Source organism: Chiloscyllium plagiosum, unplaced genomic scaffold (assembly GCF_037043375.1).
Source record: "Chiloscyllium plagiosum isolate Xiang-an unplaced genomic scaffold, Cpla_swu_hap1 HiC_scaffold_10, whole genome shotgun sequence".
NCBI classification, from domain to species: Eukaryota; Metazoa; Chordata; class Chondrichthyes; order Orectolobiformes; family Hemiscylliidae; genus Chiloscyllium; species Chiloscyllium plagiosum.
Window position 1 is genome coordinate 111,856,262 of NW_028270148.1, and position 14,902 is coordinate 111,871,163.

Here is a 14,902-nt window from a genome sequence, read left to right on the forward strand (position 1 = left end):
CCCTCTGAAATAGAGTCATAGGGATGTCCAGCGTGGAAGCAGACCCTTCGGTCAAACTTGTCCATGCTGACCAGCACTTGGGCCTTTATCCCTCTGAACACTTCCTATTCATGTACCCATCCAGATGCCTTTTAAAAGTTGTAATTTAATTGTTGTAGCAGCCTCCACCACTGACAGCTCATTCCATACACGCACCACCCTCTGTTAAAAAGTTGCCCCTTAAGTCCCTTTTAAATTTTGTCCCTCTCACCGTAAACCTATGCCCTCTAGTTCTGGACTCTCCCATCCCAGGGAAAAGACCTTGTCTATTTTCGCTCTCCATGCTCTTCATTATTTTATAAACCTCTATAAGGTCACCCCTCAGCCTCTGATGCTCCAGGGAAAACAACCCCAGCCTATTCAGTCTCTCCCTATAAGTCAAATCCTCCAACTCCAACTTGTAAATCTTTTCTGAATCCTTTCAAGTTTCACAGCATCCTTCCTATAGGAGGGAAACCAGAATTGCGCACACTATACCAAAAGTGGCCTAACCATCATCTAGAAAGCTACTCAGTTCTAGAGGAGTACGGTTGAATGATTAATGCTGCTGACATCCTCAGTCTGGAAGGACTGTCCTTTCCTAGATAAATTGTGTAATTTACCATGGAGTGACTGTTATAAGAGACTGCATTCTTTTTGTGAATGCTTTAAATTGAAGTGCAACAGTGCAGTGCAAGGGAATGTAAGACTGCCTGACATTGTCCATTTGGTAAAGTTTCAGGCTTCTCTCTAATAACAGAAAGATTCTGGGCAGCCAACAATTTCAGAATGCAGAATGGCAATTGGACCAGGGGAATGGTCTGATCCTTACTCAGCAATTCCAAACTGTCGCCAAGAGCACTTCAAGGTGACCCCGACAACACATTCAGATCAGAAATTTTCTGGCAAACGTCAGAAGTGATTTCTTGCACTGAACAAAACTGATTGCTGCTTGGATGAAGACATCAATTGTGGCTGCAGAGTCCTCCAACAAAAACTTGCATTCACATGTCACCTTCAGCAATATATAATATCCCAAGGTGTTTCATAGCAGTGTTATCGAACTGAATTTGATTCTGAGTCTCGTGAGATGTCAGGGCCAATAACCTGAAATTTGATCAGGGCTTTTAAGGATCAAGGCCCTTACAGGAGGAAGAGAGGGGTGGGGGGCAGGGGGTGCGGATGCACAGTGAAGAGGTATCAAGAGAATTCGTGCACAGTTACCAGTGATGGAGCATTAAAATTGAGCATATATGAGAAACCTGAAAGGGGTGCAGATATGAGGTTTGCAAGGTTGGAAGCAGGTAGTGATCGGTAAGGCTGTGGAGAGATTTGAAAGGATGAGAATTATAACATTGACATTTGATTAAGCAGTAGTACAATGAAAGTCAGCAAACTTGGGAGACTGGGCGAATGCAATTAAGTACCCTGACAACAGAATTTCAGATTACCTCAAATTGACGGAGAGTGAAACACAGGAAGGCTGTTGTGTTTAGAGTGTGTCTTTCTTGGATATAAGATTTTCCTCCTTGTTTCAATCTTGCTATGATGAGCTAATCTGTGAGCAAGGCAGGAATGTTGATTTTCCAGTTTGTGACAGTTGCACCCTAGTCCCCAGCACCTGATGCAGGCCAGAGATCCTGTCTCTTTCAAATAGCTGAAAGTTTATACAGAAACTATTTTCCTCAGGACAATGCTGCTGACCATATTAATAGTTTTATTTCCGTATATGTCTTCCATGTATATGTGAAATGCATTTAAGGGTAGTTGCCAAAAAACCCAGAAGGGAGAAGTCTCACTCTCAAATGCAATTATGATGGTCTGGACTGCACTGCCTGAAAGTGCGGTGGAAACTGATTCAGTAAGGACTTTCAAAAGCAAATTGGATAAATTCACGTAGGGGGTTTTGGGGGCTATGGTGAGTGAAATTATTTGGATATCACCTTCAAATAGCTACCACTAGTCTGATGGGCTGAATTGCCTCCAGTATTGTGTTGAGCATTGATTCTGTTGAATACCCTATTGCATTAAACTCTCATGTTGAAAGATGTAAGTGGAGATGGTGATTTAATGGTAATATCACTATCCAGCAAACCAAAGGTAAAGGCTAATACTTTGGACAAAGATTCAAATCGTACCTACAGGTGGAATTTTAGTCCAGCTAATAAATCTGGAATTGAAAGCTAGTTTCAGAAATATCATTTTGTTCTTTTAAAAAAAAAAAATCTTGTTTAAACTCCATCTCGTTCACTGATGTCCTTTAGGGAAGGAAATCTGTCTTCCTTGCATAATACCCAAGAGCCACAGCAAAGTGGTTGACTCTTGGCTGGTCCCTCAAATGGCCTAGACAGCCATTCAGTTCAAGGATAAGTACTGGTCTTGCTCGCAATGCTGGAGAAAGGATTTTTTTTTAAACTGGAAGAAAGGCTCTTTGCACCCTCTCTTCAATATCAGGTATTGTGTCAAATGGACTGCTGGTTAAACCTCTGGAAAGCATGTTATGTGCCAACTTATTTTTGGCATGTAGGGTTGAATTTCTTGACTGCATTCCATAAACCCACGCTAATACTGCATTGCTGAAGGAACAGGTAGAGATGCAAAGTAGGCGTGTAAGAGATTTTAATTACTGTGGTTTCAAACTGTATCACTGTGCTTGATTCAAACATTGCTAAAGGCAGTGAAGAGGGCAGGCGGAAGAGGCAGTTATACGCACACTTGAGCACGTAGGCAAATCCGCATATGCATACAGACTTGCATGCATATGTAGACACACTGCAGATTAATTCTATGATTCCAGATTGTTATTTTACACTTCATCCAATTCTCATCATTGTCCTCTCAGATTCACACTACCTCGACCACACCCTTCTAACCCATCTCAGTTGCCTTGGTCACTCCAATCTTCAAAGGTTTACATAAAGGCAACTTTTGGGATTGCAATGGCTCCAAATTCATATGTTTTTTCTCAGTGAGTTGCCCAGGAACACCCAGATATTATTCTTATTTCACAGTTTTGTTTCAGTGAGGCCAAAGAACCTATACCTCACCCTCTGTAACTTTGCCTGACTCTATCCCACCTCAACTTTTTTTATTCATTCACAGCATATGGGTATTGCTAGTTCGGCCAGCATCTTTCGCCCATTCCTAATTGCTCCTGGGGGAGATGGTGGTAAGTGGCCTCCTTGAATTGCTGTGGGGTGTGGGCGCACACACAGTGCTGCTTGGAAGGGAGTTTTGGGATTTTTACTCAATGACAATAAAGGAATGTTGCTGTTTTCCCAAGTCAGGATGATGAGTGGTTTAAGGGGGAATTTGCAGGTGGTGGTGTTCCAATGCATCTTTTGCCCTTAAACAACTAGATGGCATCTGCTGCTGAAACCCTCATTACTGTTTTTGTTTGCCCAGACAGTCAAGTCTGGAGATGTCTTGAACATACTATTGTCTCGTAAATAGGAGGTCTGCTTGGCAGGGGCATGGAGGTGGAAGAGATATGACAAGAGGTGATGAGATGTGATACGAGATTCCTCTGCTGGAGAGGAAACGTGGCAGTTGTCAGCTTTGGGTGAGGACAGCATCGGAATCACCAGTGATGGAAATAGGAGGTGGCCATTTAGCCCGACTAACTGGTTGCAATATTCAGTGAGAGCGTGCGTAACCAATATCTTAGCTCTAGCCACCTGCTTTAGTAGCATCTTCCTTTATAACCTTATCCAGTGAAATTGTATTGACCTTGGTTTTGAAAATGTTAATTGAGTCGGCATCTACTGACTTTTGTACAGGATAGATCCATGTTTCTTTGCTTGAAGTATTTTCTAACTTGTGTCCTTTTGGGCCTGCCTCTGATTTTAAAATTATATTCCCTTAAAACCTCTACTAGCAGAGAATGTGACTCTTTGTTAATCCTATCAATTCTTTTAAAAGTTGTGGATAAACCCCATACATTTGCTCCTTATCATTTTATATTCCAAGGAATGCAAGACTGGCGTATGTAATTAGCCTTTAATCCGATATCTCCTGTAGTTAAATACTCTGCTTATCCACCCCCAAGTATAGCGTCAGAGTGGCACCAAAGTACAGACTCTAACTTTGAATGAACAGATACAGGTTCAACAAGCCATTCAGTCTGAAAGTATCCAACCCCCGAACATGTTAGAAACACTCAGATTGTGCAGCACAGTGGAGAGCGTGAAACAGAATTAACCTTTTAGCTCAATGACCTTTTATCAGAACATCAGAATTTTAGTAATATGAGGGTATGCTACAGTTTATAAGACTAAAAGCAGAATTAGACCATTCAGCCCAGTGAGTTTGCTCTGCCATTCAGTGAGATCAAGGGTGATCTGATGATCCTCAAAGCCATTTGCTGCCTTTTCTTTCAGGAGACCTAGTTACAGTGGTGATATGCTCTTTTACCTGTATGTTGTAGTAATCTGGAGCTATGGGTCATGATGAGGTAGAGGCTCCAATGTCCTTTCCTTAACATGGCTGACCAGTCTTTCCCTCTCTTAGCAGCTGCAATTGACATGTGTTGGAAGGGTTTGCAAGTTGACACTCAACCTGTTTATCCATGTCACTAGCACACCATGCTTGGCTATCAAGTCCTTGAATTCGAAGTTTCTGGCTAAGGCAAGGATCTGTCCAATGTGTCACAGAGACCTCCAGTTGGTAATGTAATAGGTTTGAATTAAGTAAGAAGTAGTGAACAGGAGTGATTAAAGGACAAAAAGAGAAGTTGGTGCAAAGCCATAGAGTCATACAGCTGGAAATAGACCCTTCAGTCTAACTCGTCCATGCCGACTAAACTGATCTTGTCCCATTTGCCAGCATTCGGCCTTAATCCCTCTAAACCTTTCCTAATCACCAACCCATCCAGATACCTTTTAAGTGTTCGTATTTGCCTCAACCATATCCTATGGCAGCCCGTTCCATTCACGCACACCCCTCAGGTCCATTTTAAATACTTTCCTTCTCACCTTTAAGTTAAAAGTCACACAACACCAGATTATAGTCCAACAGGTTTAATTGGAAGCACACTAACTTTCGGAGCACCGCTCCTTCATCAGGTGGTTGTGGGGAGGACACAATTGTAAGACACAGAATTTATAGCAAAAGTTTATAGTGTGATGTAACTGAAATTATACTTTGATAAATACCTTGATTGTCTGTTGAGTCTTTCATCTGTTCGAATCCCATGATAGTTTCACTTCTTTCATGTGTAAATCACAAAATGTTTTGTAAAAGTTGCATTCTCAGGTTAACTGTAATAATTGGTGTTAGCTAGACAATATGTTGAAGGTGTTAGTCCCCTGTGTTCTCTGTCTGATTCTAATCTAAAAAGTGAGATAAGAGTCTTACATAAATTCATGCATTTTTTGAGCAAAGTACAATCTAACTCCAAGTACAAATTCACCCCACAAAATATGTATATGTGTGCATGTGAGTCTTTGTGTCTGTCTGGGGTTGGGGGGGGTTGAGAGTGAGTGTACATGTATGTGTGTGTTTGTATGTGAGGGTAGAGTGTCTTAAATCTGCGAGGGGGTGCGTGTGGGTGTGGGAGAATGTGTGTATGTGTGCGCGTGAGTGTAGAGTGGTCTAAGTCTCTGAGAGGATGCATGTGTGTGTGTCTGTAAGGATGTGTATGCTGACTGATTTTGGACACCCCTATCCTGGGGAAAAAGACCTTGGCTATTCACCCTATCCATGTCCCTCCTGATTTTACAGACCTGTACAAGTTCGCCCCTCAGCCTTCAGTCCGGTGGGGAGGGGGTGGGGGCGGGGTTGACTCCAGCCTATATCAAGGAGATCACAATTAGAGTCAGAGATGTACAGCATGGAAACAGACCTTTCAGTCCAACCTACCCATGTCGACCAGATATCCCAACCCAATCTTGTCCCACCTGCCAGTACCTGACCCATATCCCTCCAAACCCTTCCTATTCATATACCCATCCAAATACCTCTTAAGTGTTGCAATTGTACCAGACTCCACCACATCTTCTGGCAGCTCATTCCATGCACGTACCACCCTCTGCGTGAAAATATTGCCCCTTAGGTCTCTTTTAAATCTATCCCCTCTCGCCCTAAACCTATGCCCTCTAGTTCTAGACTACCTGACCTCAGGGAAAAGACTTTGTCTATTTATCCTATCCATGCCCCTCATAATTTTGTAAAGCTCTATAAGGTCACCCCTCAGCCTCCCATGCTCCAGGGAAAACAGCCCCAGCATGTTCAGCCTCTCCCTGTGGCTCAAATCCTCCAACCCTGGCAACATCCTTGTAAATCTTTTCTGAACCCTTTCAGGTTTCACAACATCTTTCCGATAGGAAGGAGACCAGAATTGCACGCAGTATTCCAAAAGTGGCCTAACCAATGTCCTGTACAGCCTCAACATGACCTCCCAACTCCTGTACTCAATACTCTGACCAATAAAGGAAAGCATACCAAACGCCGCCTTCATTATCCTATCTACCTGTGACTCCACTTTCAAGGAGCTACGAACCTGCACTCCAAGGTCTCTTTGTTCAGCAACACTCCCTAGGACCTTAGCATTAAGTGTATGAGTCCTGCTAAGATTTTCTTTCCCAAAATGCAGCACCTCGTATTTATCTGAATTAAACTCCATCTGCCACCTCTCAGCCCATTGGCCCATCTGTTCCAGATCCTGTTGTAATCTGAGGTAACCCTCTTCGCTGTCCACTACACCTCCAATTTTAGTGCCATATGCAAACTTACTAAATGGACCTCTTATGCTTGCATCCAAATCATTTATGTAAATGACAAAAAGGAGAGGACCCAGCACCGATCCTTGTGGCACTCCACTGGTTACAGGCCTCCAGTCTCAAAAACAACCCTCCACCACCACCCTCTGTCTTCTACCTTTGAGCCAGTTCTGTATCCAAATGGCTAGTTCTCCCTGTATTCCATGAGATCTAACCTTGCTAATCAGTCTCCCGTGGGGAACCTTGTCGAACGCCTTACTGAAGTCCATATAGATCACATCTACTGCTCTGCCCTCATCAATCATCTTTGTTACTTCTTCAAAAAAACTCAATCAAGTTTGTGAGACATGATTTCTCACGCACAAAGCCATGTTGACTATCTCTAATCAGTCCTTGCCTTTCCAAATACATATACATCCTGTCCCTCAGGATTCCCTCCAACAACTTGCCCACCACCGAGGTCAGGCTCACCGGTCTATCGTTCCCTGACTTGTCTTTACCGCCCCTCTTAAACAGTGGCACCACGTTTGCCAACCTCCAGTCTTCCGGCACCTGTGACTATCGATGATACAAATATCTCAGCAAGAGGCCCAGCAATCACTTCTCTAGCTTCCCACAGAGTTCTCGGGTACACTTGATCAGGTCCTGGGGATTTATCCACCTTTAACCGTTTCAAGACATCCAGCATTTGCTCCTCTTTAATCTGGACATTTTGCAAGATGTCACCAACTGTTTCCCTATAGTCTATATCTTCCATATCCTTTTCCACAGTAGGTACTGATGCACAATACTCATTTAGTATCTCCCCCATTTTCTGTGGCTCCACACAAAGGCCGCCTTGCTGATCTTTGAGGGGCCCCATTCTCTCCCTAGTTCCCATTTTGACCTTAGTATATTTGTAAAAACCCTTTGGATTCTCCTTAGTTCTATTTGCCAAAGCTATCTTGTGTCCCCTTTTTGCCCTCCTGATTTCCCTCTTAAGTATACTCCTACTGCCTTTGTACTCTTCTAAGGATTCACTCGATCTATCCTGTCTATACCTGACATATGCTTCCTTCTTTTTCTTAACCAAACCCTCAATTTCGGGCATTAGCCCTTCCTGAAGAAGGGCTAATGCCCGAAACGTCGATTCTCCTGTTCCCTAGATGCTGCCTGACCTGCTGCGCTTCTCCAGCAACACATTTCCACCTCAATTTCTTTAGTCATCCAGCATTCCCTATACCTACCAGCCTTCCCTTTCACCCTGACAGGAATATACTTTCTCTGGATTCTTGTTATCTCATTTCTGAAGGCTTCCCATTTTCCAGCCGTCCCTTTACCTGTGAACATCTGCCCCCAATCAGCTTTTGAAAGTTCTTGCCGAAGACTGTCAAAATTGGCCTTTCTCCAATTTAGAACTTCAACATTTAGATCTGGTCTGTCCTTTTCCATCACTAATTTAATCGTAATAGAATTATGGTCGCTGGTCCTAAAGTGCTCCCCCACTGACACCTCAGTCACCTGCCCTGCCTTATTTCCCACGAGTTGGTCAAGTTTTGCACCTTCTCTAGTAGGTACATCCACGTACTGAAACAGAAAATTGTCTTGTATGCACTTAAGAAATTCCTCTCCATCTAAACCTTTAACACTATGGCAGTCCCAGTCGATGTTTGGAAAGTTAAAATCCCAGTTTTCTGACATCTTTTATTATGTTTCTTTTGGCCCCTTACTCTTTGTTCTCCTTTTGGCTCAAAGCAACATGTCTTTAACCTTTTGATCTGTCCGGCTTTCCACCTAGTTACAGAATTTCCCTCGTATTCTTCGCTCTCCTCCTCTCTTCCCCTACTTCTGTACTTAGTTAGAGACATGTGACACGTTTTCATTTTACCAGTTTTAATGAAAGGTTTGAACCGTCAGCCCCATTTCTCTCTACAGCTGGTTGCCTGATTTGCCAAGGATTTTCCGTTTCTGTTTCAGGGTTTCAGGCATCTCGTGATATCTTTGGCTGTGGTCAAACTGGTTAACTCCCTTTCAAAACTGTAAACCTAATACAAGGTGGGATTGTTTCCAAGTCACCCTGTTTTTAACGGTAAAGATTCCACTGCTGGTTTTGCAGCTGCAGTTAGGAGATCTTGGTGTATCCAAGAAAATAGAATTAATGACCAAAACAGAACATTGTTTGAAAACCTGGATGCAATCCTGGCACCTGTTGGTTAAACAAAAAACACAGCAGGCATGGAATGTAGAGTGTGTTTGGGTCAACTTTAAATCTGAATTGCAGAATTTTAGTATCAAAATAGTGATATAAGGGAGAAAAGATATTGTGCATCAAGCTGTTGTGGTCGGGAGCACACTGCTTGGAGGGCAGTCAAAGCAGTTTGAGCAGAAGGTCTAAAGGAAGGAATTGAATAAATGCACTACTGGCAAAGAGAAAAAAAAGAGCAATGAGGAAGGGGGAGGGAATAGAATTAACTTAATTGCTGTTCTGAGACCCAATGTAGGCATGATGTCCAAATCATTGGATAATACATCAAAAGCAAAGACTGTTTGGCCCATCAAATCTGCAACGTCTATTATAGGAGCAATCATATATATTGATCACCTGGCATTTGTATTCTGTGCCTCCTATTTTTACAAACCTGGCTCCCACATGCAGTGAATGCTAAATAATTTATGAACACATCCTGCCTGCACCAATCCCCACCCTCATCACTGTCACCCTTTTACGAATGTTAACTTTAGTCTGCCTGTATTGTTTGTACCAAAATTGGACACCCCAATAGTAGTTCAACTATTATGTTGAACTACTTCTGCCATCTGTCCACCAAGGCATCAATTTATTCACTTCCTCTTAAAGTCTATTTCTATCCTCCTTGCCGCACTTTGTTTTGTGGTCTCCTTCTGTGCTTTTTTTTAAATTCCGTGATGTGTGGGTGCAATTTTTACCCAACAGCAGTAATTTTCCACTTTTACAACTAATACTGGACAAGGGCATATAAGGTGGTGACTAACACACCATCCCTACTGCTGAGATAACTTGACGTATCACCAACAATTTGTTCATTAAGAGAAGTTGATTAAGAAATGGTGAAGTGAGGATGAGTTTCTTGGCCTTTCACAGGCCTCCATACTGGCAGCCCTGGTTGCTAGATACTGCTGGCCAATCAGAGGCTGGCTGCTCCTGGATTCTAAATGCCATTGCTCAGGGCCTACTCCTTGCGAGATCCCATGACAAGAAAGTAAATTATTTATTTTTCTTATTGATGAGGTCATGAAGTGAGTAGGGTATTGGACACAAGACCTAGAGGATGGCTTGAAACTTTATTGCTGGAACAGCACAGCAGGTCAGGCAGCATCCAGGGAACAGGAGATTCGACGTTTCGGGCACAGGCCCTTCTTCAGGAATGAGCAGAGAGTGTTCAGCAGGAGAAGATAAAAGGTAGGGAGGAGGGACTTGGAGGAGGGGCGTTGGAAATGTGATAGGTTTCAGCAGGAGAAGATAAAAGGTAGGGAGGAGGGACTTCAGCAGGAGAAGATAAAAGGTAGGGAGGAGGGACTTCAGGAGAAGATAAAAGGTAGGGAGGAGGGACTCTTCAGCAGGAGAAGATAAAAGGTAGGGAGGAGGGACTCTTCAGCAGGAGAAGATAAAAGGTAGGGAGGAGGGACTCTTCAGCAGGAGAAGATAAAAGGTAGGGAGGAGGGACTCTTCAGCAGGAGAAGGTAAAAGGTAGGGAGGAGGGACTGACCTGCTGTGCTGTTCCAGCAATAAAGTTGCTGCCTGACCTGCTGTGCTGTTCCAGCAATAAAGTTTCAACTTTGATCTCCAGCATCTGCAGACCTCACTTTCTCCTAGAGGATGGCTTTCCTTGGGTGCCTGCTGCCAACCAACCTTGCTATTTTATTTCCCCTGAGTGATATAGTTGGAGGGTCCTCTCAGAAACTCTCAGGTTGCCCTGGTTTCAGCAGTTGGGAAATTGACCAACTATTTTAACCCACAGGGATGCAGGTGATATTGGGAGGTGGTGAACTGAGGCCCGCAGGCCATTAATTGATCTTTTAAGGGCTCTTAATTGCTAGCGAGACAAGAGAGTCCCTAATGGACCTACTCACTCAGAACTCAGTTGCTGAGACATCTTGTAACATCTGTGAAGAGAATTCAGAGTTACCATTTTGGATCTAGTGACCTTTTGTCAGAACTTCAGAACTCAGTTTTGAGGAAGGGTCACTGGACCCAAAACATTAACTTTGGTTTCCCTGCACAGATGCTGCCAGACCTGGTAGGCTTTTCCTGCAACTTCTGTTTTTGTTTCTGATTTACGGTATCTGCAGTTCTTTCAGTTTTTATTTTGCTGAGACATCTTTACAGGGCCGATTCATCAATTATTTCCCTATTTACTACACTTCAGAGAGGGCAAAATTTCACCCAGTGTGTAGAAGGCAAGTGAAACGTTCAAAATATTTGCTGTAGAGTTCCCAGTAGGCATCATTCAGTTCAACATGTTTGTAGACTGGAAGTTAGAAAGTATTACTGAAATATCATTTTAATAATACTTGAGATAAAGCTTTCGTTTCAGGGTGACTCGGACGAGATTTTCCTGTTGCATCAAACTGTAACAAGGCACTAATTGAGAAACATCAGAATCTTGAATTGAAACCCCTCTCTTTATGTTCCAACCCAATTTTACTTGGCTTGATTACACACTGGTGTTTACTGAGCTGCTCGTTGCTGAAAGTTTAGAACATAATCTTTTAAAAACATTTCAATGCAGAATTATTTTGTCTCATCTCTATCTCTGTAACCTGCCCTCCCCAAAACTCTGCAATCTTCCAGGAATTCTGTACTTGGCCCTGAAATCCTCTGGAATGTCAACCCTCCTCTAATGCAGGCCTTTTAAACATTTCTCCCCCAGTTCATGCAATGGTTTGAATTGCATATTCCAAGGTTGCTACCTTTTGCTGCTCGTTGTAACAAACAGACTCTGAATGGCATTCACTTCAGTCCTAAACAGGAAGTGATCTTTTGATTAATAAATTAAATTCAGTAGAATTTAATTTAGGGCCTTGTAGGAACAAAATTAAGCAAGATTATATCATGATGATTTTCACCAATTCATAGTTTCATCTCCTGGGAGTTGGATTTTCTTGCTGAGGGGTAGTTTTTATTCCTGAGGATTTTGCTTCATTGTCTCCAGGTCCAGTCACAATTTGAGTAAATCCATACAGCAAGTAGTTTTGTAATTTGCTGCATAGTTTGTCAAATCCTGCTACACATGCACCATCACCAAGGCCTCTCATCCTCTTTCTCTCCAACCCCCCACCCTCAAATCCTTGGCATATCTGCTCTGAAAACATCATCCTTACTTTGTTTACCTCCAGACTTTGCTATTCCGGCACTCCCGCATTCCATCCTCTGTATCTTGAGCCCATCCAAACTCTGCTGGTTGTGCTCTGTTCACAGCAGCATTCATTCACCCATCGCACTTGTCCTCGCAGATTGCATCTACTGAATGCCTCAGTTTTAACATTCTCATTCTTCTTTCAAATGCCTCTATGATCTTGCCCCTCCCTCTCTCTATGTAGTCTCTTTTAATCCCTGAAGCCTCCAAGATCTCTGTTCTCCAATGTCCCTGGATTTTACTGCTCCATTGTTGATTGCTTTTGGCTACAAGCTGTGGAATTTTCTCCTGAACTCTAACCCTATCCCCTCTTTTTTTTGTTTAATTGCACATTACAACTTGACTCTCAAAGTTTTGGTCATCTGACTAGTTAGCGACTGAAGTGATGCAGGATGGTGCCAGTGGTGCCTGTTTAATGCCCATTCTTGCTGTAGTAGCTGATAGTACCCTACCTTCCCACTCATATATGGCACTCAAGTTATATATAACTAATTTTCTCTCTCTAATGGGGAAAGAGGCGTATGGTCTTTCATCAACTGCATCCAAGATGCTGTCTGGACTGGAGAGCATGTCTTATGAATAAAGATTGAGGGAGCTAGGGTTTTTCTCATTGGAGCGAAGAAAGATGTGAGGTGGCTTGATAGAGGTGTACAAGATGATCAGAGGCATAGATAGAGTAAATAGTCAGAGACTTTTTTTGCCAGGACAGAAATGGCTATCACGAGGGAAGATAATTTTAAGGTGATTGGACGAAGGTTTAGGGGAGATGTCGGAGGGCGGCTCTTTCCACCTAAAAGTGGTGGGTGTGTGGAATGCACTGTTAGCAGTGGTAGTAGAGTCAGATACATTAGGGACATTTAAGCAACTCTTGGATAGGCATATGGACGATAGTAAAATGAATGGTGTGTAGGTTAGTCTGATCTTAGAGTAGGATAACAGGCCGGCCCAACATCGAGGGTCGAAGGGCCTATACTGTGCTGTACTGTTCTATGTTCTAATTACCTAATGTTGCAAATTTTACCATTTGATATTTCACAATGCAGGATTTTGTGCCACTTTACCAAGACTTTGAACATTTCTACAAACGAAATCTGTACATGAGGGTTCGTGACAACTGGAACCGCCCAATCTGCAGTGTGCCCGGACCTACTTTCGACTTAGTGGAGCGGGTCTCTGATGACTACAATTGGACTTTCAGGTATAATGGGAAACTGGACTTAGTCTTGAAAACCTTATGCAACCAAAGATTGCAACTTTCTCAGCTCTGAGTCAGGTGTTGTGAAGTCAAATTTTGTTTCTCTTCATTCACGCTTTGGGATGTGTGTTGCTGCTGACACTGCCAGTATTTATTGCCCATCCCTAAATGCCCCTGAACAGAGTAGCTGTCCCGGTCATTTCAGAAGACAATTAAGCATCAATCTGTGGATGTGGAATTACATGTAGGATTGACGAGGTAAACAAATTCCCTTCCCTAAAGGCCTTCATAGTAGTAGATGGATTTCAGTTCCAAATGTACACATTGAATCTAAATTCCCTCAGCTGCTGAGGTGGGATTTGAACCTGTGCCCCCAGAGCATTAGTGTAGGCTTTTGGCTCACTAGTCCTGAAATAAATCCCACTGCAGAGTCTTTAGTGCAAAAATTGAAGCTGACACTGCAGTTTGGCACTGAGGGAGTGCTGCACTGGCAGAAGTGCTCTTTCATGATGTAAAGCTAAACCCAAGGTCCCCCTAATACCTTCATTGGATGTGAATGATTCCACTGTGAGCATTTAGAAAAACAGCAGTTCTCCCTAATGTTCAAATCAATACACATTCCCCAAATAACAATGCCAGAACAGATCATTTGTGAATGTTAGAAAATTCCACTGGATAAATCTTCACAGATTCCTGTTTGACCATTTGCTTTTAGAAGAGGATGATTCTGTTTATGAGGGATGTGCTGCTCTTATTATTATTTTAGATTGGCACATATGTAAATTGTTTCATAAGTGTGAGATACCTCAAAGGACTGTTTTATTAAAGGAAAATGTTTAACATGTGATGCTAGTGCACTCAAATGTCCCTGGAGCAGCACTTCCCAAGCCATTGTCCAGTATACCCTATTTTATCATTTGAAAATTACCATGACCTCTAGAATCATAGAATCCCTCCAGTGCGGAAGGAGGCCTATCGGCTGATCAAGTCCATACAACCCTACAAAGAGCATCCCATCCAGACCTATCCCCATAACATCACATTTACCCTGACTAATCCAACTAGCCTGCACGTCCCTGGACACTACGGAACAATTTAGCATGCCCAATCCATCTAACCCTGCACATTTTTGAACTGTAGGAGGAAACCGGAGCACCCAGAGAAAACCCACGTAGACACTCGGAGAACATGCAAACTGTACACAGACAATCACCCAAAGTTAGAATCAAACCCAGATCCCTGTCACTGAGATGCAGCAGTGCTAAACACTGAGCCACCATGCTGCCCAATGTCATCAAAACAAAACGCCAATACAGAATAGCAGTAATATTCAGCATGTAATTATTAGAGTTTTACAGATCAGTGTAATATATAAATTTGAAAGTCTATGTTTTTAAAGTACTTTATAAAAATGTTATTATTTTGGGTATTTATTTGTACATTACTTCACCTGAGCTGTCTCAATTCATAGACCTTGATCAAGAAGCAGTGGAGAGATATATTGAAGGTCTTGATGCGTCAAATGTTGGCCCAGGTTGTTCTACAGAATTATGTTGATAGTACTAGGCTTGAAAAGGCCACAACTTGGCAGTGGA

General features: G+C 42.7%; 1 protein-coding gene across 2 annotated transcripts in view; it reads left to right on the forward strand.

Annotated features, from left to right (window-relative positions):
* The window catches only part of sptlc3 (serine palmitoyltransferase, long chain base subunit 3), a 128,777-nt gene that overhangs the window by 30,090 nt on the left and 83,785 nt on the right, over positions 1–14,902 (forward strand). For both annotated transcript variants that reach the window (XM_087991670.1, XM_087991671.1), the window contains exon 3: positions 13,156–13,310. In XM_087991670.1, coding sequence (XP_087847796.1) covers positions 13,156–13,310 — 155 coding nt within the window. The remainder of the gene's footprint in view (positions 1–13,155; positions 13,311–14,902) is intronic.